The following is a 24,924-nucleotide window of genomic DNA, read 5'->3' on the forward strand; positions in this document are numbered from 1 at the left end:
ATAAGTTTGCATTTTTTATATTGTATCTTCATAGGTACTGATGTATTGCAAAAATAATCAAAAAGTTTATAATTTATTTTAAACTTGTGTAATGTGACAATGAAGTGAAATTATACTGTTTGAACAATATAAGTTAACATTATCAGTTAACATTAATATTAACGATTATTCTCTTTGAGAATTTGTTCCTTCATTACTCATTAGCCTAGAGTGTGAGATCATTTCTCCTAAGTTGAATTATTTACAGCATGTACAGTGTAATAAATAAATAATTTTTTTGAAAAATTCTCACTTAAGACTTATTTTTTATACTGATAGCCTCAGCTCGTCTCTTTTTTATAGCACGTAATCTGTTATTGCAATAAATACGCAGGAACACAGCTAGAAAAACTATAATTATACCAATTACTCCAAGAGGTGTGATGTAGTGATGATAAGTGATACATGATAGTAATATTGCAAAGCCCTGAAAAAATAAAATAATTAATATTTTTGATGAAATTAATATGGATTTAGAGCAATTGTGTAGAATTTTTTATACCTGACGAATAGTCATCATTATGATGAAAGTCACTGCTCCAAAATTGGAGATTGTATAATATATGTACAACTGACCCGTGGTGGAAAAGATTGAAATCAATATACAATCAAATGTAAACTGAGGATACTGAAATAAATTCATTTGTAATGTACACTTCTTTAAAATTCACAAAGAAATAAGCAAATTACACTTACAGTTGTCATAAAAGATAGAGAATAAACTAAACCTTCTTGTTGAAATAAAGATGTAGCTGTCAATAAAACTGAAAATAAGTTGACAGCACACATCATTTGAATAGTGCTGACACCATAGTCTTTAAACAAAGCATTCTGCCAATTACTGGTAAAACTATCTAAAGTCATGTAAGTTCCCAGCAGCATCACTCCAGAAAAAGTGGTTGTACCATCTGATGCAAAAAAAATTCATGAAGTAAAAATTTCAGAAGTTTAGGTAAAATTTTGAAAAAAATTAAATAGCTCACCACTTTCATGATCAGTACTTCCTAACATGAACATCATCATACCAATTGATATAAATACTGCAGTAACATATTCATAATATTCATATTTGGATCGAGAAACAATTTTACCCATAATCATCACAGGTATTATTTTGGATGCCTTAGCCAACACTTGCGTTGGAAAACTAACATATTTTAAAGCTTCATATTGACACCAACTACTTAAAACGTTAGAGAATGAACAGAATGCATATTTATATAATGGTATTGTGTGCGCAGGCTGTCTCATGACCATCAAACAAATTGATGAAATAATTACAGCTAAAACACGGTTTATAAAGACTAGAAATTGAGAATCCTTGAAATGACCTTTATTTCCAAGTTCATCAACATATTCCTGTGTAAAAAAATAATAATAATGTAAAAACAGGGTTTAATTTTACAAATAAATGTTTGTAAATATTTAAAGATGCCATACCTGGGTCATAATTTTCTCTTGTAAATAGCCCCATGTTAGATAACTAGCTTGCAATCCTAGGAAACAATGCACAAGGATAAAAGTATCTTGCAAAAATGTACGTGGTTGCCCATTATTAGTTGGAACTTGAGAATAATGAGGAGAATCTAGTAAACCCTGATCTCCACTGCCGACGAAACATGAATGCACTAATCTGGACAAGCATCCTTTACCTAACAATGTTGTAAAATGGTCATTTTTGTTTTTCTTATGAAAAATCAATGAAAAAATGTAATTAACTTACCTTTTCTTTGTAAATATTTGCTTATCCTGACATACTTGTAAATTAAATATCCAGGCAACAAAACCGTGGCATAGCCAGCAAAGTTTAACAAAAATCGTATAATCCAACTATAATACTCTTTAGAACTCAAAATATCTTCTCCATTTCCAACTAACGACTTGATAATATTAGTGGAAAAGTAGACGACGTACAACGAAACTAAAACTATCGAACTGCAAACATATGTAAAAATTTCATCAATTAAACGTTGACAGCAGTTGAAAATTGCAATGACATAATTGCAGATACCCACCAAATAATAATATCACCACCATAATTGCCCATCGCAACGAGCCTTGTGTCAATCGTTAAAAAATTACGGACAACTTGCACCGAGCCCGTAAAATATATAGATTCTAAAAACAAACAGCTTAACAAATCATAATCGGCACCTTCCGTTCTCTCACAGATACGTGTACGACGAAGTCATTGCACTCGGCGTGAGCGTTACACGACTGAAAACTCACGTTTTTCAAAGGCATATATAAAACAAATGTATAGTCATTAAATATCTATATACGATGGTATCGCGGACGACTGCAAGCACTGTGCAGCAGCAGCAGCAATACGCCATACACGCACTTGTGCACATACACATGCGTTCCAGCTTGCTTTCATGTGTGTGCGAGTTGGCCAGCGATTTAGTTCGAAAACGTAATAATAAGACGCGCGCCGCAGCGCGCTGCTATTACGAATTCATTGTTTCACTCTTGGTGCAATGAATTTTCTCAAATATCAATGACATCGTTGTAAGATAATTGAAAAAATTCGCGTGTACAGTAGACGACCAAATTTTTTAATCGTGTTTGAATCAAGATCATTACATACGTAAACATTTTTGAGAGTAGGTGTGCCGTTGAGACCTGTCAGAAAATTCGAAAAACTTGCTTTTTATTTTTCAAAACGTAATTTGGGAAAATAATCGAACAATTATTGTTTACAACACCGTGTATTCAAGAAGTATCCGTACTTGATTATTTTTCAGGAACTTGGCTGTATTTAAAAAAATAGGTTACGTCAGTGTAATAAATGAATGATAACACCGCCAGCTGACAGCAATCTTAGTTCGACTTTTTAAATTTGTTTTACAACAATGACAACTAAAAATAAAGAATCACTGGTTGTTCTTTGTATGGGTGTTTCCGGCGAAGCAGACAATAGCGAAAATCGATATGAACATTTTTTAATCGACAATGGTTATAAGTGTGATGTTTTACAAGTTCTTCAATTTGAATTTGTTAATCTGGATGAGTTGCAAAATCGCTTGTCCAGGAGCGATTCCTACAGTGGTAAATCTAGTTGCTAGTTTACTTATGAGGTATTAATTTCAAAATTCATGATGGTGTAATTTTTCATTGAAGGTTTGGTGTTGACAAGTCCAAGAGCAGTAGCTGCACTGGCTGCTAGCAAAGCAAAAAATCCATTGTGCGTTAAATCATGGCTGGAAAAGTTAACATTTTGCATTGGCCACGCTACAGAAACTACAGCAAAAGAAGATGTAGGTTTGCTCAATATTCTTGGTTCCGAATCCGGCAATGCAAAGAACCTTGCTGATTACATTATAACTAAAATGGACAAAACTCAAAAACCTCTTTTACTGCCATGCAGTGATATTGCTAGAGATACAATACCAAAAATGTTAACTAAAGAAGAAATCGGTATAGAAAAAATTGTAGTATATAAAACAAAAGCACACGAAAGCTTAAAAGAATCATTTGCTTCTAAACTAGCCAAGCATCCAGATGTTCTAGTTTTTTATAGTCCTTCAATTGTTGAGCACTTGGTGTCAATTAAGGATAATGATATAAGAGCGTTTGAGAATTTTAAAAATATTGCTATTGGTCCTGTGACAGAACAAGCTATGTTGAATGTTGGAATAAAAGTAGATGGAGTACTGGAGAAACCAGAACCTCTTGCTCTAATTCAAGTGCTCGAGAAAATTTGTTGATATTTTATCCATGCTTTAAGGATTGTGATGTTTTTAAGTTTTTGTTTAAAAAACATAGTCTATTGTTGAAAATAGATATTTTTAATATAATAATTTTACATAAGATTATATGTACATGAAATAAATCAATTAATAAGTGATAAAACAGATTTTTAAAAAAAATTTGATGTTTAATTGACTTTTTACTTAAAATATATATGCAAATACAAAGAAAAATATCTATCACAATTTCTTAGTTATACATCACACTAAAGTCACTGTAGTGATAAAAAAACTAAGTCCTTAATTACAATATTTTTAAAGCTGAATTTTCATGAAAAATAAAAATTTGAAATTACTAATACAATAATTTAATTTCTGTGACCGATATTAATTTTCAGTCTTAAATTAATTTTCATTTTGATAATATCCATTAGAAGTTGATGGATTATTCATAAGGCTTGCTTCTGCTTCCATAATCGTAGAAGCATTGGCATAGAAAGGCTGAGAATCTGACAAATTGTTATTAATGATTGGTGAGTTATTGTTGACAATTGAAGGATTGCTATTGATGACTGGTGGATTATTATTAATAACTGGTGGAGAATTATATTTCATTTGCACAGCTGTGTCATAATCTGGTGCTGGTCTGTAGGAAGGTAATAAGGCACGTAAACTGTCACTGATATCTGTGGTTGATGCAGATACAGTTGAAACAGCTTGACCTGGTAATGTTGATAAATCATTATAACTAGTCCATTGGGTAGGATAATCATCTACTCCACTCGGAAAACCTTGACTTCGTTCACTTGAATCATTAGTTTCACTCTCCTAAAAGATAAAGCATATTGCTCTATTCTATGTCATTTTAATTTTGGAATATATTTATCTATTTATGAAATAAATACCATATAATTATTAGTTGGCTCTTGACGATGTTCTGGAACGGGAGTCTGTTGTAATTTCATAAAAAATGTATGCTGAGCTATGCACAATCTCCACATGTACTTTGCAGTGCGTGATTCAGGAAACGTAAACTCTTTGGAATATTTCATTTCAGTTTGGCATTCAATGCAAAAAGTTTTCTTGTGGTTTATAACATTGCTAATATCATTCCATCTATTATCAAAGGAAATATAATCAATTTAATTTGTCACAAATAAACTTGATAGTATCAAAAGGATAATAATGAATACCTGTAAAACTGTGTTACTTGTGTACTTGGCCAACAAACCATGATTCCATTAATAGATATGCCAAGTATAACTTCTGTACTACTTTCATCCTAGTGTATATAAAATAAAATAATTTTTTATTTACTTAAATAACATTAAAACTTTAAATAACATTTCTGAATATTTTTCAGTATTTAAAAACCTTAGCTGAAAATGTTTCATGTCCATATCCTTCCAATTGCATAACCATTGTTATGTAGCATTCTTCTGCAGCTATTTGTGTCATTCCACCTAACATTTTATATTGACAGAGAGAACTGTTTAAAAGCCCTACTTGACCATTTGCTTCAGCTTGACTGATGGACTGATGGAGAATAATCAGATTAAATTTGGTTTTGTACTTTGAACATCAATTATTACAAGAATTCACCTACTTTTGGGAAAAATGTGTTTTGCTGAAGGAATTCAAGTCGATGCCTTGTTTCGTCATAAATACCAAACTCAGCCTGCATGGAGTATGCAGCTAAAAGTACAGCAACTTGTGCATTGCAGCGTATTTTATCTTCCAAGATATCACTTTTTAATTGTAAATAATAATGATACCTACGAAAAATAAAGAAATTAAAATTCAATTCTAAATGTATTTTATTCTTTTCAACCTTGTCATATCGTCTTGAATATAATTTACATCTGTGATATAAAATATGACTCGTAGATACAGATTGAAGCCTTCTGAATCTTTTTCCAGTTGTTTTTTTAATGGTTTATCTAAATCTACCCATCTTGGTGATGGTGTGCCATGACGACAAACATAACATAAACTAAAATATTCTGGTTGGCCAAGAGCAACTCTGGAAGTAACATTTTCCAAGCACTCTTGGCCAAGACTGTTTACATTTAATGTACATTCTATTGTAGTCGAGTCAAGCAATTCAATGCATATCATATACTGATTTTTGGACAAAACATTGTACTGCCTACTCTTTTTCAAGTGAAACTTGAAAGGCATTCTGTAAAGAATTTATAAATATATAAACATCAGACGTAAAGTAAAAAAAGTATAATCTCCATAAATAATAACCATACCTTTGAAGTATTTTATATCAATATTGATTTGATACTAAAATAAATAGTTCAATTTTTCCATAGCTGAAATTGACGTATTATAGCCCTTTGGGGGTTTTGGTTCCACTATGAGTTTGGAAAACTCATTTTAAAGTAATTTAAAAATATATTGAATTATCAAATGGACACGAGAAACACACGAATTCCATAAACACGACTCATAATACAGTGTTGCCATTTGAAATGTCAAAACATTTTGAAGCAACTGATCACATGACTCAGTTCATCATTTAACTAATTTTTTTTGTCATTTCTATACTTTCTTCATGTGCTTTTTATATCGGAATCTACTATTTGAATGAAAATTCATCAATACTTAATTCATGATTGTTAATTAACGAAGTCATAAAAATTCAAAGGTATTGCAGGTTATAACATTTGTGAATCTGACAACGTCGTAAAACGGTGGCGCTGCAGTCGAATGCTCTAGCAGAGAGCCTCATGATTCGCGATTGCAGTCTAAATTTTCTCATCAAACTTTTTTTTCTCCATCCGGCTATCGTGGATCGAGAGTGATTGACATACAAAAGTAATAACAGAGTATATAATCTAAGTCAAAAGTACTTAAAAGTCATCGAGTTATAGATAAGTTTGTTTATAAATATCCTCAAGATGTTGGAAAAAATTGCAAGCCTCCGTACTTTGAGAAGCTTGAACGTTCTGTCAAGTAAGTATTACTGTGTTTCAAAGGTTGTTTTTTTCCATTTGTAATGGTTATATAACCATTTTAATATTTCGTTTAATGAACTGATAAAAATAAAATTTGTGTCAGAAACGTTTCAATCAATACTAATACTTTTTTGTAGAATCGTTTGTGTCTCAAGTGAACACTACTACTGTCAGAACCTATTCTAGTCGCCTAGTTGCTCCAACATGCACCAGACAGATCAGTTGTTTACCAAAGCCAATTACCTTTAAAAATGTTATTACACCATCATCGTTACAAGTAAGTGAAAAACCCTTCCTTAATTGTAATTATCAGAATCATTTATTCATGTAAACAAATCAATTATTCTCTAGGTGGCAAAAATTGTTGGTAACAACCTTATTCAAAAGCGTTCTATGAGCTCACATGGAGATCATGTAAATATCTGGAAACTAGAAAGGGTGGTGTCAGCTGCTTTTGTGCCACTATTACCACTTTGCTTAATATTAGAAAATCCAATTCTTGATGGAGCTTTGGCCATTTTGTCTGTGATACATGTTCATTGGTATTTACCATTTCTATAAATGTTACAGTGTAAAATATTTGTTTCGATTTATTAATCATCAACTTTAATTTTAGGGGTCTAGAGGCAATCATTGTAGATTATGCAAGACCTATTGTGGTTGGGCCAATTGTTCCAAAAGTATGCATGGCTGCATTATATGCGTTATCAGCTGTCACACTTGCTGGTTTACTTGTTCTTATTTACAATGGACCCGGAATAAGCAAAGCTATTAAGCAAGGCTGGGCTATTGGCAAAGATAAATAAATTTTGTAGACCTGTTTATAGAATAAATAATTACCTAATTCACGTTATTTTTAATGTCAAGCTGCATTAATGTTGTAAATTAGACAATAAACGTTTTCATGATAGCGGAGATACTTATACAGGATGTTTTTAATATTATTCTAAATGACTTAATTCTGTATTGAATTTAAACAGTAAAATTATACTTTTATTCATTTGTACATTTAATAATTAATTACAATTTTTTCAAAAAAAAAAAAAAAAAAATATGCACCTATAAAATTAAATACAACATAATAGTTGTTACATTTCATTTCTTTAGAATAACTTATCAGATATCAATAAACAAAGATCCATGTAAAAATACAGTGAACATAACGTTGAGAAAACTATTACAATGAATCAAAAACATTAACTTTCAGTTAAAATTTCTCTCTAATTTGTGCTTCATAAAAATATCTATGAATAAATCAAATCTACATTTTACATTATAATATTAATGTTGTTAAAATTAATATATCTCACTTGATCATAGGGATGATAAAATTAAATTTTTTAAACTTTATTATAATAAATATAAATAAACATTTTCAGTTCCATTATCAATATTAGGTACAAATTGTATCTATTGCTTTTCAATTTCAACTTTTACTTCACTCTCTTTTTCATTCTGTTCTTTGTTATTTTTAGATATCTCCAATACGTGCATTATTACTTCATCTACAGTCTGCGTAGTCATTAAAGATTTTACATTTTCATCTTCAATGACTGCATTGAACAGTAGTTTCACATTACCCCTTAATCTTTCTGGCAATGGTAAATCGTTATCAGCTGTAAGTGGTTCACATCCACATCTGCGTATGACAGCTTCCAAAATATCTTGCAGAGGTGATTGTAGCCAACCGAAAAGCTATTTTAAATTAAGAATATTATTATTAAAATGGAAAAAATTGTTCCAAATATTAATGAAATTATATTAAAATTTGCATACCTCTAAAGTTTCTTTCTCTATTAACATTTCTAAGAGGTCTGTAATTGCTTTCATCAATTCATTTAACGACATGATTTTAGTCTCTCCAGCTTTCGTTTTTTCATTGGCAATATAAGCAATATTAAACATCGATAATTGTAAATGCTTTTTTTCTGCTTCACCCAATACATCTTCCAAAAGATCTCTATGCTTTGCGCGAATGTGTCGCATGAGGCAATCTTGACGAATAAATGCTCGGCCGCATTCGGCACATGATTGTGGAGGCTCTCTCCTGTGCGTGTTCATGTGAGCTTGCAGTGATGATTTTGCAGCAAAACATTTTCCACAGTTTTCACACTTGTGTGCTGAAATATTTAAAAAATTAATATTAAAAAAAAAACATTTTCTACGTCGCGTTTTACAAAATTTACACAAATTAAATATAATTCTCACGTTTAATTCCTGCATGTAAATTAACATGTTTAGATAAATCTTCTTTTCTTGTGAACGTTTTATCACAAGTTTCACATTTAAAAGGAGTGGCTCCTTCATGAACAAATTTTTTATGATTTGTTAAACGAGCTTTGCGATTAAAAGCTTTTCCACATACATCGCAATAAAATCCGTTTTCTCCAGTATGATGAAAAATGTGAGCCCGTAATTGAGCTGCTTGGATGAATGATTTATTACAATACTGACAAACGTGAGGCTTTTCCCCAGTGTGAGTTCTTTGATGACGATTTAAAGTTTCTCTTGCAGCAAACTTCTTTTTGCACTAAAAAATAATAGAAGTTTTCATTAGTTAACTATAAGTCAGAAAGCAACCAGATTAAAATGAAATATATATTTTTTTTAAAAATAAAAGTTTTTCTGTCTAAAAATTTATGCACTCAAAAAGTGATCAGTCATTAATAAAATAAAATCAATAAAATGCTGCAAAATCATTCTACAATATACTCTCACAAGTGCTAGTCTAAGATTAGTTGCAACTTACAAGTTATTTGTCTTCAAATCCTTATGGTTAGCTTGGAATAAAACGATCATGTTATGTTTCATATGATACATAACTTGGGAGCCATAATATTTAGAATTATTAAAAATAACTAAAATATCTTAATATACTCACAAATTTACATTCAAAAGGCTTTTCTCCAGTGTGAACTCTGCGGTGCTTTTTCATGGCTAGAGTTGATAAGAAAGTTTTAGGGCACAAATCACATTCTACTGGTCTTTCACCAGTATGCATGCGCATATGGATCACTAACTGCTGATTTGTATAAAATTGTTTTGGACATAGGGTGCATGATTTTTTCTTCCTTTGAGGCATACCAGCATGAGTTCTCAAATGTTCCCTAAGATTATCCTTACGAGTGAATACTTTGCTGCAAACCTTTGATTATTTTTTATTAAAATTTTTTCTGAATTAAAGAATTTCAAGAGATAATCATCAATATTTTACTTGACAAGTGTAGCTATTAGCAAGATCCCCATGACAACCTGATTGTTGTTTATGCCTGTTCAAGTGATAACTTCTTGAAAAATAAGTGTCACATTTATCACACTTATAAACTTTGCTAGTTTTGGCATGAGTTGTGTAACGATGCTTATCCAAAGCTTTACGGTCACGAAATGTTTCCCCACAGTCTTGGCATGAACATGGATCAGATTCCCAATGAATAACAATGTTGTGTCTCTCTAATGAAGCTGCTTTTTTGAATGATAAATTACAGTTTGTGCACTGATGAGGACCACCAGAATGAGCTGTTTCTTTATCTTCAGCACAGCAGTGACATTGAGTTTCTGGCACTGGCTTTATAGCAGGTTTTTTGTTATTATTCTTTGAACTCTGCGAGTCTATAAAAATATCCAATCAACAATTATTATGTAGTAGATAAGAATTCATAAATTTAAGTGTTGAAAATACTAATTTTTACCTGATGGACTATTAGATTCTTCAGTGGCAAAATTTTTACTATCTTCTTCATAATCAGAATCTATGCATTCCATAGGTCCTAAATCCATAATGTCCCTATCATCATCCTCTTCTCTACATACATCCAAGTGCTCTTTGAGCATCTCTTCAGAAGTAAAAATTCTACGGCAAGTAACACATTCATATTCTCCGATAACTTGAATAATTTGTCCATTTTGGGCAATTACTGTAACATAAATGATATTATAATGACTGATATTATCAATAGCTCAGTGTAATTTTTAAAGTTTTGTCAAGTACCTGAATCAGCATCAATTATTTCAGGAATGATTATAGATCCCTCCTCCCCTTCTTTGGAAAATATATCACCTAATTGCATAAAATAAAAAATTTTAATGTTCAATGTCCAATAAAAACCAATAAAAAATAAAGCTATTATATTGATTCAATGAATGTCACTAACCCACAATAACTCCGTGAATAGCATCCTCGGGAAGATAGGAGTTCTCCACTTTAACAACTTCTGTAAATAAAAAGATAAACAATGTATAAGTCTCGACGATGACACACACATCTTACATACATGCGTGTAGAGGCTTAAGATCGATAAGGAGCACAAGCAACAGGTATTTACACGGGAATTTACGCACAAGTGAGAGTCGGCGATTATTTTCCTTACCTATGAATTCACCCATGATGAGATCTTTCGAAAGAACACCTCAATAATGACAAATGCAATTCGGAGCACAACTCCAAAACTCGAACTTTCACCTTGTGCACTCGCAGGAGTCCGTAGAAGCAAAAGTAATATGGAAGAAAAACGTTCTACTTCTAGCTAGTGTAATCGTTCGTTCACAACACGGCGTCCGTCTGCCACATCATCCTTTTTAGCTCGCGCACGTATATTCCATCTGGCAGAGATAACGAAACTTGGTCGTGGCTGTAAGGCATCGACGAGGAGTGCGAAACGTCGTCTCGTCACACGTGACGGCGAATTTTCCGCGCTCTTGCAGTATCGGCGCCCGCGGCACGGTGCTCTTGTTTTCGTGCGTGTGGCTTGTCCTGCTGCTGTTGCTGTTTCACAGGACGCGTCGAGAGAGCAAGCTCCGAATATTATACACACACTTTATACTTGTATGCGAGATGCGAGTATTTGCGCCTCCGCGAGCCACACAGGCACAGATGTAGAAAGAGAAATCGTGTATTGCACGTAAACTGCTCGTACAGTACGCCCCTGCGTGCTGACTCGGCACGATCACCACATCGGCACGGCTCCACACAAAATGGCCTAAGCAAAGGGGCTACGCCTCTTATTTTTCCTCTTTCGTTATTCGTATGTGATGATGAGGCCGAAGCGCTCGGCTCGTCTTTCACTCGTCACTAGTGCGAACTCCCCTCTACCATTAGTACGAATTATCTTTTCTTATAATAGATAGATAAAAGTTACGCAGAGAACTTAATGATCGTGCATGAATATGTTTCTTTTTACAATGGATTTGGGATAATAAGTTTTATCTTCAAGATCGTAAAAATGCTGTTAGAATAGGACAAGACATAGGACTATATACATNAGTGATAAACTGGCGGAAATTTTTTGAAAAAATGTATGTTTTCATGTACTTGTGCCAATAGCTATCTTTGTTGTAGAATTACAATTTGCATCTAGATACATAATGTAATAAACTACTTTTAATTACTATTTTCATCGAATTGTAATTAATATTTGAATTTAACATAGAAAAGAAAACTTAATTAGTATGTCATCAGTTGAAGAAATTGTCTACACCTACCCTTTTGCCAATACTAAATAAACTACACGATTTCGAACGAACCGCGTAGTTTAAAATCAGCTGCTATTTTATCACGATGCCCAAGCACGCGCACTTTGGCCGCGATGTCTTATTTGCCAAGTTCTGACATAGCCGATACGAGCAGTGGCGAGCGAGATGTCTGCAAGCCAATAATGCATAACTACCTGCCATACATATCAAACGGATTGCGAAAGGTTGTTATCATCAGCGACATAAAATGTGCATCGTCGTTCGCGAAGCGGCTGAATTTCGAACTAGCCAATATAAAACGATAATCGAGAGAAATTCTTGTCTCACGCACGGCACATTATAACGTCAGTTATATATAGTATACACTATACACACAGCGAGATCATCTGGCATTTTTTTCTGTCATCGCCGCGAGTGAAATTAATATCATTGCAGGGCTCCTCCGGTCGGTCATCGATGCTGTAACGCCTTCTCTTTCGGTCATGAATATCTATTGATTCGCGAGGTTATCGCGAGACTGTGGTTGGACCGTGTTAGTCTCGTCGCAGTGATTACAAAAATAAAGGAGTGAGTGAGTGTGTGTGTGCAAAAAAAATATTAATAAGTAAAAATAGGTAACTACCAGGATAATCATGGCTCAATGCAAATTAACCGCACGCGAATTCATCGCCAATGGATTCACACCTCAAGTGGCGGCTGTTTGCTCGCCAAATGCCGAAGCCACCTGCCAAAAGAATAATCTCAGCTTTATTGAGATGCTTCAGCCGTTTAGCAGACTTGCCACTGAAGGTATACATTTATTTTCTGCTCACAATGTACTTTTGTCATTTCTAAGCAGCTTTCACTGCTTACCAATTTTCAAAATACTATTACAATTACTTGCTTCACAATTTGCAAGTGTAAATAAAAAATAATCTTGCTCTAGGTCATTTTAGAGATCCTCAAGGAACAATGGTTACTGTTCGTAATCTTCAGATATCTATAAAAGATGTTAATTATTGCCCTCCAGAACCAAATGTAGCTAGAAAAATGCTTAATGAATCTGTCAGTTCCAATTATAATGAGCGGAAAACAATTGTCAACACTGGAAATGTGAGCTTGGAAATTCCAGCATCAATTCCTTGGTTTGAAGCTTGGAGGGATACTTTTTTCAATGTGCAATTCCCATCTGATCATGAGTTCATAAAGCATTTTTTAGCTTGTATGATTGTTGTATCAACTGCAGATGAAAATCCTCTTGACAAAATTCAGCAGATTGGAGCACAATTAAATCAAAGTGTACCTGGCAAATTACCAAAATGGTTTAACAACAATGCCCTTAGATATTATATCCTTATTTATGACACCTTTCAAGATGACAGAAAAAAGTTAGTCACCAATATACATAAAACAACTTTTTCATCAACTTTTTATCATCTAATATATAAATTATTTTTTAGAGCTGAAGAAATTTTTTCTGAAATGAAAAATATTTATGGACCCAACAACTGTTTTTTTCTGTCAATGAATTCAAGACCATTTAATATTTCAGAAGACAATACTCACCTACCAGATCCATGGAGTCAATTTATAGTCAAGCATTCTGATTTAACTGGTATCAGCGATCAAGATAACTCACCTCGTTCTCCAGGTGACACATTAGGAGTTGCATCAATGCCTAATGCAGTGAATACTGAACCAGAAAAGTAAGAGCAATTAAATTATATTTAGAATTAAAAGCTATTACCTACTAACTTTTTTAATTATTACTAGGTCAACTAGTCAAGCTGGGACTCCAGTTGCTCCCAGAAATTTTAATTTGATGACTCCTGATCGAAATGAAAATATTAGTATTGCTACAGAGCTTACAGACTCACAAATAAGTCAATTGGAAATTGCACAAGAAGTAGTACCCACTAGCAATATAATTATTCATCCTTTAAGTCCTGAAAGTGAACTCCCTCCTAAGATGAATAATGTAGATAATATGAATTCTCAAGTAGATGGTATGCCACCCATTAATGCTAATGTTTGGGTAGATTCTCCCACACAAGTATTATCACATCATGGTGCTAGACTTTCAACTGAAGATATTGAACGGTTGAAAATGATGATATCAGAATTTTGTCTTAAAAGTCTTTTGCCTTATGTTGAAAGGCAAATAATTTTATTGAATGATCTGATATCTAATAAAAAAGGAGTTAGCAGATCTTTGTTTAGTGCGACTAAAAGGTGGTTTGGAACTAGTAAACCCGGTGTTCCAGGATCTGTCCCAGCTAATGCAGTAATGTAAGTTTGTTAACTTAAATCTCAAATACTTCAAATTCTATTACTTCACTCAATACTTTCATACTTTTTTCACAGATACACATCAGAATCTCCAGAATTGCAGTTAAGACGATTAGGCGATTTATGTTTTATGTTTGGTCATTATTCACTGGCTTACCAAGCTTACCATAATGCGAAACGTGATTTTGCTGCAGATCAGGCATGGGTGTATTATGCAGGTGCCTTAGAAATGGCTGCTTTAAGTGCTTTTATGATGGATGAAATGATAAGAAAAACTATTGAATATATGGACGACGCTATAACAACATACTTAAATACTTGCAAAATGCCACAGTTTGCCACAAGGGCTACTTTACTGAGTGCAGAATGTTTAAAAAACCGAGGTTTATATGGAGAAGCAGCAAAGCAATTAATTCGAATGACAAGTGAAGATTCGGACTTGCGCTCAGCATTATTACTAGAACAGGCTGCGTATTGTTTTATATCACCAAAAATGGTCAGAAAATATTCGTTTCATGCTGTTTTAGCTGGACATAGATTTTCAAAAGCTGGTCAAAGAAAGCATTCTTTAAGATGCTACAAACAAGCATATCAAGTCTATGAGAATAAAGGTTGGTCACTGGCCGAAGACCACATTCATTTTACAATTGGCAAACAAGCTGCAGCTCTAAAATGTGTAGATGAGGCTGTGATTGTTTTCCAAAAACTTCTGAGTGCATCTAGTAAACAGCCTGCGCTTCAGCAAGCTGCATTTTTACGAGAATTTTTATACATTCATGATGTAAGTATTCATAACGTTTCTTTTAGACAATTAAATTATTATTATTATTATTATTATTATTATTATAATTTATTTTAATAGCAAGCACGTCAAGAGTCGAAACTACTACTTTCCAATCTTCCAATATTACCGTTACCATTGGTTGAAGATCAGCAGATCAAAGTATTGTTGGGACCTGTAATTAAATTAGGCAACAACATAGAATTAGTAAGTCAGATTTTATCATACAGTCAAGATGCTGATGACTGTAGATGGGCAAAGTTAGAAGAAATTTTACTATCCAAAGCCCAACGTACAGCACCAATGATTTTCAAACCAACCGTAACAATTTACACCGATACTAGCAATAATTCCACTAAGCCAAATGCAGTAATCAACGAGCCAATTTATTCATGTATAACATTATCAAATCCTTTGCTAATACCCTTGCCTTTAGCTAATTTAAAATTAATTTGGTCATTTGATGATGGTCAAAATATTTTTAATAATGAAACTTCTGCAGAATTTGAAGATATTGTTGTAGAAACTTTAGAAATTGAAGCAATGACTATACAACCAGTATCTAAGCATACTATTGTGTTATCTTTGAAACCTAAAAAAATAGGCCAACTTAAAATTATAGGTTTGAGTTATGATTTATTAAATCCAGTTCAAAGTACAGATCAGGCTAATAATACATCGAGCTCCATTAGAGGAAAGCGCGAATTCAAACTTCAAGGACCAAAATTGAAAAATGTCAAAGAAAAAGCTGGACTCTCGCTGTATGGAGTAGATTTAAGATTAGATATGAATGTAGTAAATAAAGGGCCATTCTTGCAGGTACATTTAGACATTTTTTAAATAAATTTTTTTTTTTAATTAAAATATCATAATAATTATTTATATTCGAAAATTATTTTGCAGATAACATTTTCTCCTATTTCTCCGGAAATGCTGTGTGGTGAACTTCAACAAATGGAAGTTACTTTGAAAAACATTGGAGGTGCTCCATTGAAGAATATTTACCTTGGCTCTACAAACCCAAAACTATTTGCTCTTTCAAATCATGATCAAGATTATAATCAAACAAAAAAAGCTACCGATGATCTTGTGATGAAAATTAATTTACCACCTGAAAAAAATGATATCCTCCAAGTTGGAGATTCAATGAAAATGACTCTGTGGGTTTGTGCTCCTCACATGAAGGGAAACCACAGACTGGATCTTTTGTTTTATTATGAAAATATCGATCCGAAAAATATTCCGAGGTATAGGCTTAGCCGTCACAGTTGGCATTTAACAGTTTTAGATTCGATTCATACAAGTGTCATAGCCCGACGAAGTGCGATTATCAAGGACAATTTATCAGTGTTAAATCTTATACTTCATGTGAAAAATTCAAATCAAGTTCATGATCCGTTCATGAATGAAATTGAGCTGACTGATATTGCTTTTCAAAGTGATAAGTGGGTATTGAATAAGTCTGATGATCCATTGGAGAGTTCTTCTATACAACCTCAAGAAATGATGCACTTTATAATGAAATTGGTTGGGAAAGATGATGTTAAATCCAATTTTTCAAGTATATCTTTAACGAAAAACCAATTAGGAACTAATAAGAACATACCGTATTTGACATTCATCAAGAAACGACATATAAAGCCTCTTGATGCTAATGATCATTTTGTAGATAATTATCAAAATCAAGTAAAAAATGATAAAAATCCCTCAATTACTGCCCTGAAACTAGACTCAATTGTAATACTCAGATGGAATGCTAAAGTCACTGAAGGAGGATCAGTTATTAGAAATGCAATTGGTCAACATTATGTTGAATTGCATTATTTGAATAAACCTTATAATTATCCTACCCAAAAAATGGATGTACCTCTTGAAATTTCAGGAAAGTTGAAAGTTTTTGGTCCTGATGTTAATTTACCTAGTTCTCAAACACCTAAAGTTGACAAACATCTTGCAATTGAATGCCATAAAAATCTTATATGGTTTTACTTGACACATTCCAAAGAAGTATATCATGACTTTGCATTTAGTCGTATATGTATAGTACCCGTTACTGTTGTTTTACAAAATACTTCAGATAGTTGCACTAATGTCAAAATAGATACTATTGGAATAAGCAGGTTTGTCTTTTTCTAAAAATTTAAAAAAATTAATAATATCAGTTTATTCAATATGATTTTTTTTTTAGTCAAACTACTTTACCAAATATTAGAACACAACTTTACTCGCCTCAAGCTTCAACATCTTTTCGTTATGCTGGACAAACATCAGTAATTTGTGATTTAGGACCACATTGTCAAAAAAAAATCCAATTGAAAGCCATTTTACCAAGCTCTGGGACATATGATATGTCATCAAGATTAGAAATAAGTGCTAAAATTGGTGATGAAGCTGATTATACATTACAAAAATGGCATGTGGAAAGTGTTTGCATTGTCAGCAACGCAAAAACCACTCCAAAATGAAGAACATTGTTGAAAATTTATTTTTGCCTGCACATTAGAATTTTTAATTCCACGTCTAAATAATCAATTACATTGGTCTTATTTGAAATTTTTAAATTATTACACTCTGTATACTACCATGCAATTTTCTATATGTAAATATGTAAGAAGTACATATAGTGTGGTGCCTTAATACCATGCATGCATATTAGAACTATTAAATTATATTTTCTTGGTTTATGAAAGCCAGGTGCTTTACTATAATTAATATAATAAACTTTTTTTAATTGAGCCAACCATCGTTGTATTCAGTGTGAATGTATAAAAGATTGTACAGTTTAGATTTAATAATGTACATGTGTTATTAAAATTTTATATAAATATAAAAATAGTAACTTTGTAAATGGTGTATTAGTTGTTATATATTTATTAAAGTCATTAAATTTTTATTTATCTGTATATTTTTTGAAAACCTTCTACTATTAATAAAAACTATCAATACTTTAATATTGCTTTATAAATAATGTTTTATTGATATAAAAACAACTGTACTTCTAGTACAAATTATTTACATTTGATTATAAGAACTTTTTCAAATGACATTGATAATTTTCATACAATGGTGCACATTGTGGGTTTTCTCCATAATTTCAATACAATTTTTCTGTGAAGTAAATTATGAATAATAACTATACATTTTCACTAAAATATTTTTTACATATTTTACTTAGAATTATCTACCACACTGATAGTTTAGGTACAGCTTTACTTGACATACCTCATTCACTCATATTATTACTTCTAATTTGTGAAAGATGTGAACTTAATCAGTGAGAATTCAGCAAAATCATTAGCCCAAACTCACTCAATGAGTTTAAAAGTGATTCTTATCAACATATCATTGTGATAACAAAGCAGACATTTATTATAATTAACTGTAAACAAAAATCATTGAGCTTTTGGTTTAGCAGTTTTCACTTTTTTCTGCTTTTTGAGACCATTTAAATTTGATTTCAACAAATTCCAATATGCTTGTTGGAACTTATTGACATCTTTCATGTGAACCTAAAAGAAAATATTTTTATGTATATTATGGTTGTCAAAATTTAATCTCATATCTATAAATAAACTGTGTATTCAAACTGAAGAATAATCAAAAGTATTTTCCAAAATACATCAGAGTAAAACGTCAACTTACCACTGTTGAAATTTTCTTTGAACGATGCGACGCCCTTACCAGACACAAATACTCCGAAGGTGTTGGATGTGGTGGTCGTCCTTCCCTAGGCGTTGGTTTCTGGATTCCATCGACTGTAATTCGAAGTATCATTAGCATTAATTTTGTATTAAAAATTTCATCTAAAATTTAATAATTCAGTTAAACTTATTTACATCTTTTCACTGTTAGTCTCACTGAGCCAGCTGTACGAGATTTTTCAAATAACTTGTTTAATTGCGCGATAAACTGTGGAAAGAAAAATAAGATCTGTTATATATTGGTTGTCCGTAAATGTTAACATGAATCCAAAAACATAAACAATAATTTACCGCATCATTATCGAGTAGAACCATGATTAACAAGCATATGTGTTTCTGATCAGATATTTGCACCAAAATATCTGGCGTCGTCAGCTATTAGTACGAATCTTAAAATTTTCAGGTTAAGTTTTATCACATATGCCGAAGCGGCACTGTACACAGTTAACAGTACTGTCACTTTTGCATGGACGGCACGCGGAATAATTGTGACAGGTCGTGTTGTGGTTTTTAGGTTTTATGACTTTGGTTTGCTTCTTTCATGAATTATTCAGTATATTCACTAAGGTATGAACAATTAACTGTTATTGAGTTTTAAGATAAATTTTGTAGGCTTAATCTTTCTTGTTAATTAATACATAATCTGATAATTCAATGCAAAATAAACAATACCATAGAGGAGAGTTCTCAAAAATTTCAAACAACTATGCAAAGGGTATATAAATAATTTTTATTTTTATTTTGAATTGAGATTCAGGTAGTGTATATAAATGCAATAAGTTTATATGGCTCTGAAAAAATATATAAGATTGGCAAAGTAAATATACATCTTGAATTAGAACTAGGCACATTTATGCATCATCTTACTTGAAGTAATTGATACTTCCATTATTATTTAAATTTTAAATTAATGCGTTTATTGAGTTAATTTAAATATATACGTTAGATAAACTTTTCAAAATGCTGAATGATCTCTCAAATCCTCCAGCTCTTTGCACCTGTCTTTTAAAGAATCAGGATCAGCTAGGAATTTTTGCCATAGCAGAAGCTTTTCTCTGTCAAAGTTGGGCGAACTCGTTTCCTTCTGCAAAAAAGGAAAAAAAATTTAAAATTTTCACAAGGAAACTTATTCAAATTATCATTTAACTACTTACTATCATATTTTTCAATTTATTTCTTATCAATTCTACATTGCTTTCCAGCTGCTCTATTTGTTTGACAGCCTTATCTATTTCATTTTGAACATTACACGGTACAGCTACAAAATTAGGCGTTGGACCACTGGTTATTTCTCTTTCAAAAAGCTTCATAGTATTCTCTTCTCTGTAAAATAACCAATATAAAAAAAAAAAATAATGTGATACCAAAAGTTGTAAAATGTTTGAAAAATACTTACAATTCTTTTGAGCTTTCAATCATTTCTGTTAGTTTTACATCTAATAGAATTTTTAATTTTTCTGAGTTATCACATTTTAAGTCATCATAATATTTTTCTGCTGAATAAAAGTCTTCTTTTAATTCATCAATAGATGACATTTCTATAAGTGATTTACAAAACGCATTTTGATTCTTAGATGAACATATTAATGAACTGTATTCACTTTGCATTTTTTGCATACTTTCCTAAATAAAAATTACACATATGATTAAACTTTCAGTTTTAATAAAATTTATCATAAACTTTAAGAGATTTTTCACATCTATTGTTTCACTGACATTTCTTAATGATGATAAAGTATATTCCATGGACAAATAATGCCTTGCATCCAATACAAACTGTACTATTTCATTTATCCTGTGAATTTGTAATTCAAATAACATACATAGTAGTGTAGAAAATGCATGGCCATTATCTTTGGCAAGGGTACTCAAGCGTTCTAATTTTGACACCTTATTTCTCCGCCTCTGCAATCTACATTCTGCTTCATCTGTAAGCACTTTTACTACCTTGGATTTTGCATATTGATGAGCATAATCAACCAACTGACGCTCTTGCAAAAGATTTACGTTTTCTTCCAAAAAATCTCGACTTTTCGTTAACTCAGCTATTTCTGCCCTAGGGTCAGGAGAATGTATTGATCATTTTTTTTATCAAGTGTTGTTTATTATAAATTTTTTCATATTAAAGGTTTACCTTGCCATGACTGGTGTGTTAGGTATTTTCAAATTCATGTTATTATAAATATCCATAGTATATTTAGCTAAGCTTTTACTAGATTCTTCTTCTACTTTAGCCAAAATTTCATTCATTTTTGAAAGGAATATGCTGAAAGGTAACAAAAAAATAAAATGATTTTAAAATTATAACCCGTAGAAGATAATAAAAAATCAAATTTGAATAATTTCATACTTATTTTGACATGAAATAAGTTCTCTTAATTTTTCATTTTCTCCACTTTCATTTGAAATACTACTATGCTGATCCGAACTTGAAATGCTTTCACTGTCTTTTTGAGATGGAATAGAAAATTGTCTTTTTGCATAAGAATTGAGATATTCATTATAAGTCTCCAGTTGTTTAATATAAAGTTCAATTGGCATATGAGTCCACATGCAATTTTCACCTTTCTGAAAATTTTTGAATATTCATTTATCTTTACAAAAATTACACAATTTATATTAATATTTATAATTATATTGTTAAAATATTTACTTTCTGGACAGCATCTATATAAGTAGTGGCTAACAAGTCTACTGTTTTGGAAAGTTGTTGATGACATGAATTAAAATCTTCAATTACTGTGAGACAGCTTTCATAAGCTAGTTTTACTTTTATTTCTTCTTTTTTGCATGCTTCATCTTTTTTATCAATTTCAGCATCTAGTTGTTCTTCAGTCTCTCTAAAAGTAAAATAAACTTTATATAAATATCTCCATACAGATATCTTTACACAGTTATTTAAGTAAAAATTGTTATTACTTGAGATTTATTATACTTTCTTCAATGGTTTGCAAATATTCTACATCAGGCTCATATAATTCCTTTTCAACATTGTAATCCAATTCAGATTGATTGCTATTCCAGTACTCAGATTCAACTAATTTCAGTAAATCTGGGCAATCTTTTGTAGCCTCTTTGAGGGCCAAGTCCAGCTCAGCACCTTCCAGCCAAGTATCATTTTTCTTTATATGTTCTTTTCTATTAAATACAAATTATTAAATTTGTGGTATTAGGTATCAAAATTGTAATAAAAAAATTATAATTGATACAGGAAACTTACAATTTTACACATCCATCCGACAAGACGTTGTCAATGCTTATGTTTGAATAGAACCAATGCAGAAACGGTAGTACTGCATCATCTTCAATTAGTTTATCCAAAACATTCGGCGTTATACTGCTTGGCAAACTTGGCACGAGTTCCTTCAGTTTTTTATGCAATTTTTGACCACATAAACTATTCATATTGATAACAACAAGCACTAGAAAAACAATTTATAGTTTACTTAGTAAAATACAACGGCTACCGAAGACGCTTTATAACGACTCAAATAAACATAACACAGCCGGCGCCGTCATGCGTGAGAGAGATGGAGCGAAAATAAGCAGCTGTCTGCTCCAAGCGGGCTATATAAAATTAACTAGTTATGAAGTTGTGACTTGAAGTTTGAAAAATTTTCTCTATTTTATTAGTAACCTCCATTTGAAATCATTTTTTCCTTTGCTATTTCGGTTATTTTCCTCAATTTGACTGATTATCATTCATTTTTGCAAAACTAACAATTTTTTTATTAAGTCTTGTTGTTCGCTAAAATTCTTATGTGCATTTGAGTTTTGTTAAAGAAATTTTTTATATATTTACATCAACTTCGTGCTTTGAATAAAATAATAATAAGGAAAATTAAATTGACACAGGTCGATAAAGAAGATCAAGTGAACCTGCTTTAAAAATTCAAAAAGACCTGCGGCGCTCAAATCGTCCGTTCGCCGTTAAAATACTAGGAAATTGTTGACAACACAAAAAAGCGAAATCGCCGGCCCACGTTGTCCTTCACGTGTGTCAAACGGCGGCTTTTGAGACACATTACGTTCCGAGGAAGCGTGCGAGAAGCATCGTTTGAAGACAACCACGAGCATCATTGTGTGAAAAAAGTTTACAAAAATGGTTAAAAAAGCAGAGATGAACGTGGAAATTAATAGCAAATCTGAGAACGTTTACAAAAATTCGTATCAAGTAAACGATTTATCTTCGCTTATCAGCAACTTGAAATCTTTACAAAAAGATGTCAACGACGTTTTGACGAAAATTGTCAACGAAACTGGCTCAAACAATCAAGGTAAGAATTTTCAATCGACCAATTGACGTTTCGATAATTAAACCATAAGTTTTCAATTGTGATAATCGAATGTCGATTACAGTTTCGAACGAGATGGAAGACGATGAAGACGACGAAGATGACGATGAATCGGATGGCGGCGACAGCGACGATGGCAATCCAAAGCCAAAAATTAGCAAATTAGAGTAAGAGATCACTCATACGACGCCTTTTATCTACTTGACACGACAATTGTTGTTAGTTTTCCGGGTTTTTTGTAATTAATAAATGAAAAAGATGCCTCGGCATGTAAAGTAAAACGTCTGTGTTATACTTTTAATCATTATTTTACACGAATACGCGCACGGCGCAACACACAACAATTCCCGGCGCATTCCTCGTGCTCTTCATTTCTCACGTTACATTTCGCTCCGTGCAGTCAGCACCTTCGAGAGCGCAGCGCACAGTTGCATGCCCTATACCGTATTTGTGCCTGTGTCTATATACGATGCTGTGTAGTACTTGCATATACGTAATGAGGAGTACAAAGTAATGTATATAGACGCCGGAGCGGCAGTTTTCTCGCTCTCTCTATCTTTCTCTCTTTCTCGAATACATATAGGAGACGAGTCGCGCGGAAGCCGCAATTACGTGAATGGCAGTAAAACGCCGCAATATATGTATTATACGTAAATGTAAACAAAAAAAGACGACGAATAAAAACGCGCCTGGAGCTTATAAGCTGACGTATCAACTCCGTGTTTACTCTAGGCACAAGTTAACGCACGACTCCATTAGTTAAGTCACTCCTGCACAAGGCAACGGAGCTTGGATTTTCATATACACTATAAATTCGTAAGTTGCGAGACGAATTGAGATTGAAATTTTCACTCGATCGATTCGCTAATAATTTTCTTTCTAACCTTTTACTAATGGTCGCGTAACACTTGTGCTAACAATTAAAACAATTTACAGTTCGTTCAAGTGTAAAATTGAGTGAAATCGTTTATTTCTCGCAGATGCTAAAATGTCGACGTCGCTGTCGAATCAGGCCCAGATTCGCTACGTTATCGAATGGTTTCAAGAGTGGTCCGAAATGCAGAGGGATGACTTTTTGGGCATTCTGATGGAAAGATGCAGCAATCCTGGTCTTGTCAATGGTTTGCTGAGCGGACTGGAAAATTTAGGTAAAGATGACTCCAATAGGCCACCCAGTCTGTTTCAGTGTCGTATTAAATTATTTAGAGAATGGAGTCACAATTGGTCTGATGCAGAAAAAGAAACAATAGTCATGTCTATTAAGAACATTGATCCAAAGTTTGCTGAAAAGTATGAGAAAAGACTGAACGAAGGTAAAAATGGTGAACACCATGCTGATAACGCAGAAAATCATGTGGAAGCATAAAAAGAGAAAAAAAAAGAAGAGAATTAAGACTCTGTTATTTTTTATAAACACAAAGATGTAAAAAAATTTGTTTAATTGTCAAAATTAAGAAGAGACTAAATAACTAATATTTTTGTGATGGATGAACGTTCCACGAGCTCATATGAGAATGCCCAATTTTGGCATAATTCTAGTCCATCACTTGTGTTTGTAGTTATACTAACATTCCACCAAAACAGTACTCAAATTTATTTTAATCGTATATCATTTTTATTTCATTGTACAATACAACTTCATAATATTACATTAATTTACACTGGTGGAAAATATTTTTTAGAAAATCTACCTTAATCCTGCAATCATATTTA

The 24,924-nt window shown here is 32.3% G+C and overlaps 9 protein-coding genes across 12 annotated transcripts; 4 read left to right on the forward strand and 5 right to left on the reverse strand.

Moving 5' to 3' along the window:
* Nucleotides 1-72: 72 nt before the first annotated feature.
* Nucleotides 73-2,402, reverse strand: LOC106652337 (adenosine 3'-phospho 5'-phosphosulfate transporter 1). The gene is made up of 7 exons (XM_014371253.2): nucleotides 2,055-2,402; nucleotides 1,763-1,974; nucleotides 1,480-1,691; nucleotides 1,023-1,398; nucleotides 736-947; nucleotides 542-667; nucleotides 73-466 (listed from the first exon to the last, which is right to left on the reverse strand). Exons 1-7 carry the CDS (start codon nucleotides 2,084-2,086, stop codon nucleotides 293-295), a joined length of 1,344 nt encoding a protein of 447 aa, XP_014226739.1. The 5' UTR covers nucleotides 2,087-2,402; the 3' UTR covers nucleotides 73-292.
* A 79-nt stretch (nucleotides 2,403-2,481) lies between these two features.
* On the forward strand, nucleotides 2,482-3,756 carry LOC106652192 (uroporphyrinogen-III synthase-like). The gene is made up of 3 exons (XM_023461024.1): nucleotides 2,482-2,706; nucleotides 2,787-3,090; nucleotides 3,163-3,756. Exons 2-3 carry the CDS (start codon nucleotides 2,895-2,897, stop codon nucleotides 3,747-3,749), a joined length of 783 nt encoding a protein of 260 aa, XP_023316792.1. The 5' UTR covers nucleotides 2,482-2,706; nucleotides 2,787-2,894; the 3' UTR covers nucleotides 3,750-3,756.
* A 327-nt stretch (nucleotides 3,757-4,083) lies between these two features.
* On the reverse strand, nucleotides 4,084-6,359 carry LOC106652248 (tyrosine-protein phosphatase non-receptor type 14). The gene is made up of 7 exons (XM_014371083.2): nucleotides 5,990-6,359; nucleotides 5,563-5,913; nucleotides 5,338-5,506; nucleotides 5,106-5,267; nucleotides 4,925-5,013; nucleotides 4,637-4,847; nucleotides 4,084-4,559 (listed from the first exon to the last, which is right to left on the reverse strand). Exons 2-7 carry the CDS (start codon nucleotides 5,910-5,912, stop codon nucleotides 4,137-4,139), a joined length of 1,404 nt encoding a protein of 467 aa, XP_014226569.1. The 5' UTR covers nucleotide 5,913; nucleotides 5,990-6,359; the 3' UTR covers nucleotides 4,084-4,136.
* A 111-nt stretch (nucleotides 6,360-6,470) lies between these two features.
* On the forward strand, nucleotides 6,471-7,703 carry LOC106652205 (succinate dehydrogenase [ubiquinone] cytochrome b small subunit, mitochondrial). The gene is made up of 4 exons (XM_014371010.2): nucleotides 6,471-6,695; nucleotides 6,835-6,974; nucleotides 7,049-7,239; nucleotides 7,314-7,703. The coding sequence occupies exons 1-4, from the start codon at nucleotides 6,641-6,643 to the stop codon at nucleotides 7,501-7,503; spliced, it is 576 nt and encodes a 191-aa protein (XP_014226496.1). The 5' UTR covers nucleotides 6,471-6,640; the 3' UTR covers nucleotides 7,504-7,703.
* Nucleotides 7,704-8,033: 330 nt separating this feature from the next.
* Nucleotides 8,034-11,684, reverse strand: LOC106652203 (oocyte zinc finger protein XlCOF6-like). The gene is made up of 9 exons (XM_014371009.2): nucleotides 11,065-11,684; nucleotides 10,849-10,908; nucleotides 10,686-10,754; nucleotides 10,387-10,611; nucleotides 9,912-10,306; nucleotides 9,579-9,842; nucleotides 8,906-9,227; nucleotides 8,474-8,817; nucleotides 8,034-8,392 (listed from the first exon to the last, which is right to left on the reverse strand). The coding sequence occupies exons 1-9, from the start codon at nucleotides 11,078-11,080 to the stop codon at nucleotides 8,108-8,110; spliced, it is 1,980 nt and encodes a 659-aa protein (XP_014226495.1). The 5' UTR covers nucleotides 11,081-11,684; the 3' UTR covers nucleotides 8,034-8,107.
* A 635-nt stretch (nucleotides 11,685-12,319) lies between these two features.
* LOC106652209 (trafficking protein particle complex subunit 8) lies at nucleotides 12,320-18,108 on the forward strand. The gene is made up of 8 exons (XM_014371015.2): nucleotides 12,320-12,955; nucleotides 13,092-13,533; nucleotides 13,606-13,851; nucleotides 13,919-14,434; nucleotides 14,510-15,215; nucleotides 15,297-16,034; nucleotides 16,119-17,335; nucleotides 17,404-18,108. Exons 1-8 carry the CDS (start codon nucleotides 12,799-12,801, stop codon nucleotides 17,678-17,680), a joined length of 4,299 nt encoding a protein of 1,432 aa, XP_014226501.1. The 5' UTR covers nucleotides 12,320-12,798; the 3' UTR covers nucleotides 17,681-18,108.
* A 124-nt stretch (nucleotides 18,109-18,232) lies between these two features.
* Nucleotides 18,233-19,314, reverse strand: LOC106652193 (signal recognition particle 14 kDa protein). Its single transcript, XM_014370987.2, has 4 exons — nucleotides 19,208-19,314; nucleotides 19,052-19,124; nucleotides 18,858-18,970; nucleotides 18,233-18,724 (listed from the first exon to the last, which is right to left on the reverse strand). Exons 1-4 carry the CDS (start codon nucleotides 19,229-19,231, stop codon nucleotides 18,608-18,610), a joined length of 327 nt encoding a protein of 108 aa, XP_014226473.1. The 5' UTR covers nucleotides 19,232-19,314; the 3' UTR covers nucleotides 18,233-18,607.
* Nucleotides 19,315-19,383: 69 nt separating this feature from the next.
* On the forward strand, nucleotides 19,384-24,865 carry LOC106652219 (uncharacterized protein C14orf119 homolog). Of its 4 annotated transcripts, XR_002763565.1 has the most exons (5): nucleotides 19,384-19,483; nucleotides 22,772-23,193; nucleotides 23,276-23,378; nucleotides 23,944-24,027; nucleotides 24,192-24,283. XR_002763565.1 is itself a non-coding variant. In XM_014371042.2 (4 exons), the coding sequence occupies exons 2-4, from the start codon at nucleotides 23,019-23,021 to the stop codon at nucleotides 24,196-24,198; spliced, it is 285 nt and encodes a 94-aa protein (XP_014226528.1). In that variant the 5' UTR covers nucleotides 19,385-19,483; nucleotides 22,772-23,018; the 3' UTR covers nucleotides 24,199-24,280. The 4 variants fall into 4 exon arrangements, 3 of the variants coding, with proteins under 3 accessions (XP_014226528.1, XP_014226526.1, XP_014226527.1); XM_014371042.2 differs by lacking the exon at nucleotides 23,944-24,027 and having other exon boundaries at nucleotides 19,385-19,483; nucleotides 24,192-24,280; XM_014371040.2 differs by lacking the exons at nucleotides 19,384-19,483; nucleotides 22,772-23,193 and having other exon boundaries at nucleotides 23,286-24,027; nucleotides 24,192-24,865.
* Nucleotides 19,651-22,321, reverse strand: LOC106652218. Its single transcript, XM_014371039.2, has 9 exons — nucleotides 22,137-22,321; nucleotides 21,836-22,054; nucleotides 21,570-21,756; nucleotides 21,267-21,484; nucleotides 21,051-21,182; nucleotides 20,633-20,972; nucleotides 20,313-20,539; nucleotides 20,071-20,239; nucleotides 19,651-20,000 (listed from the first exon to the last, which is right to left on the reverse strand). Exons 1-9 carry the CDS (start codon nucleotides 22,319-22,321, stop codon nucleotides 19,872-19,874), a joined length of 1,806 nt encoding a protein of 601 aa, XP_014226525.1. The 3' UTR covers nucleotides 19,651-19,871.
* Nucleotides 24,866-24,924: the final 59 nt, after the last annotated feature.

Source organism: Trichogramma pretiosum, unplaced genomic scaffold (genome assembly GCF_000599845.2).
Source record: "Trichogramma pretiosum strain Unisexual culture from Peru unplaced genomic scaffold, Tpre_2.0 scaffold18, whole genome shotgun sequence".
NCBI lineage: Eukaryota > Metazoa > Arthropoda > Insecta > Hymenoptera > Trichogrammatidae > Trichogramma > Trichogramma pretiosum.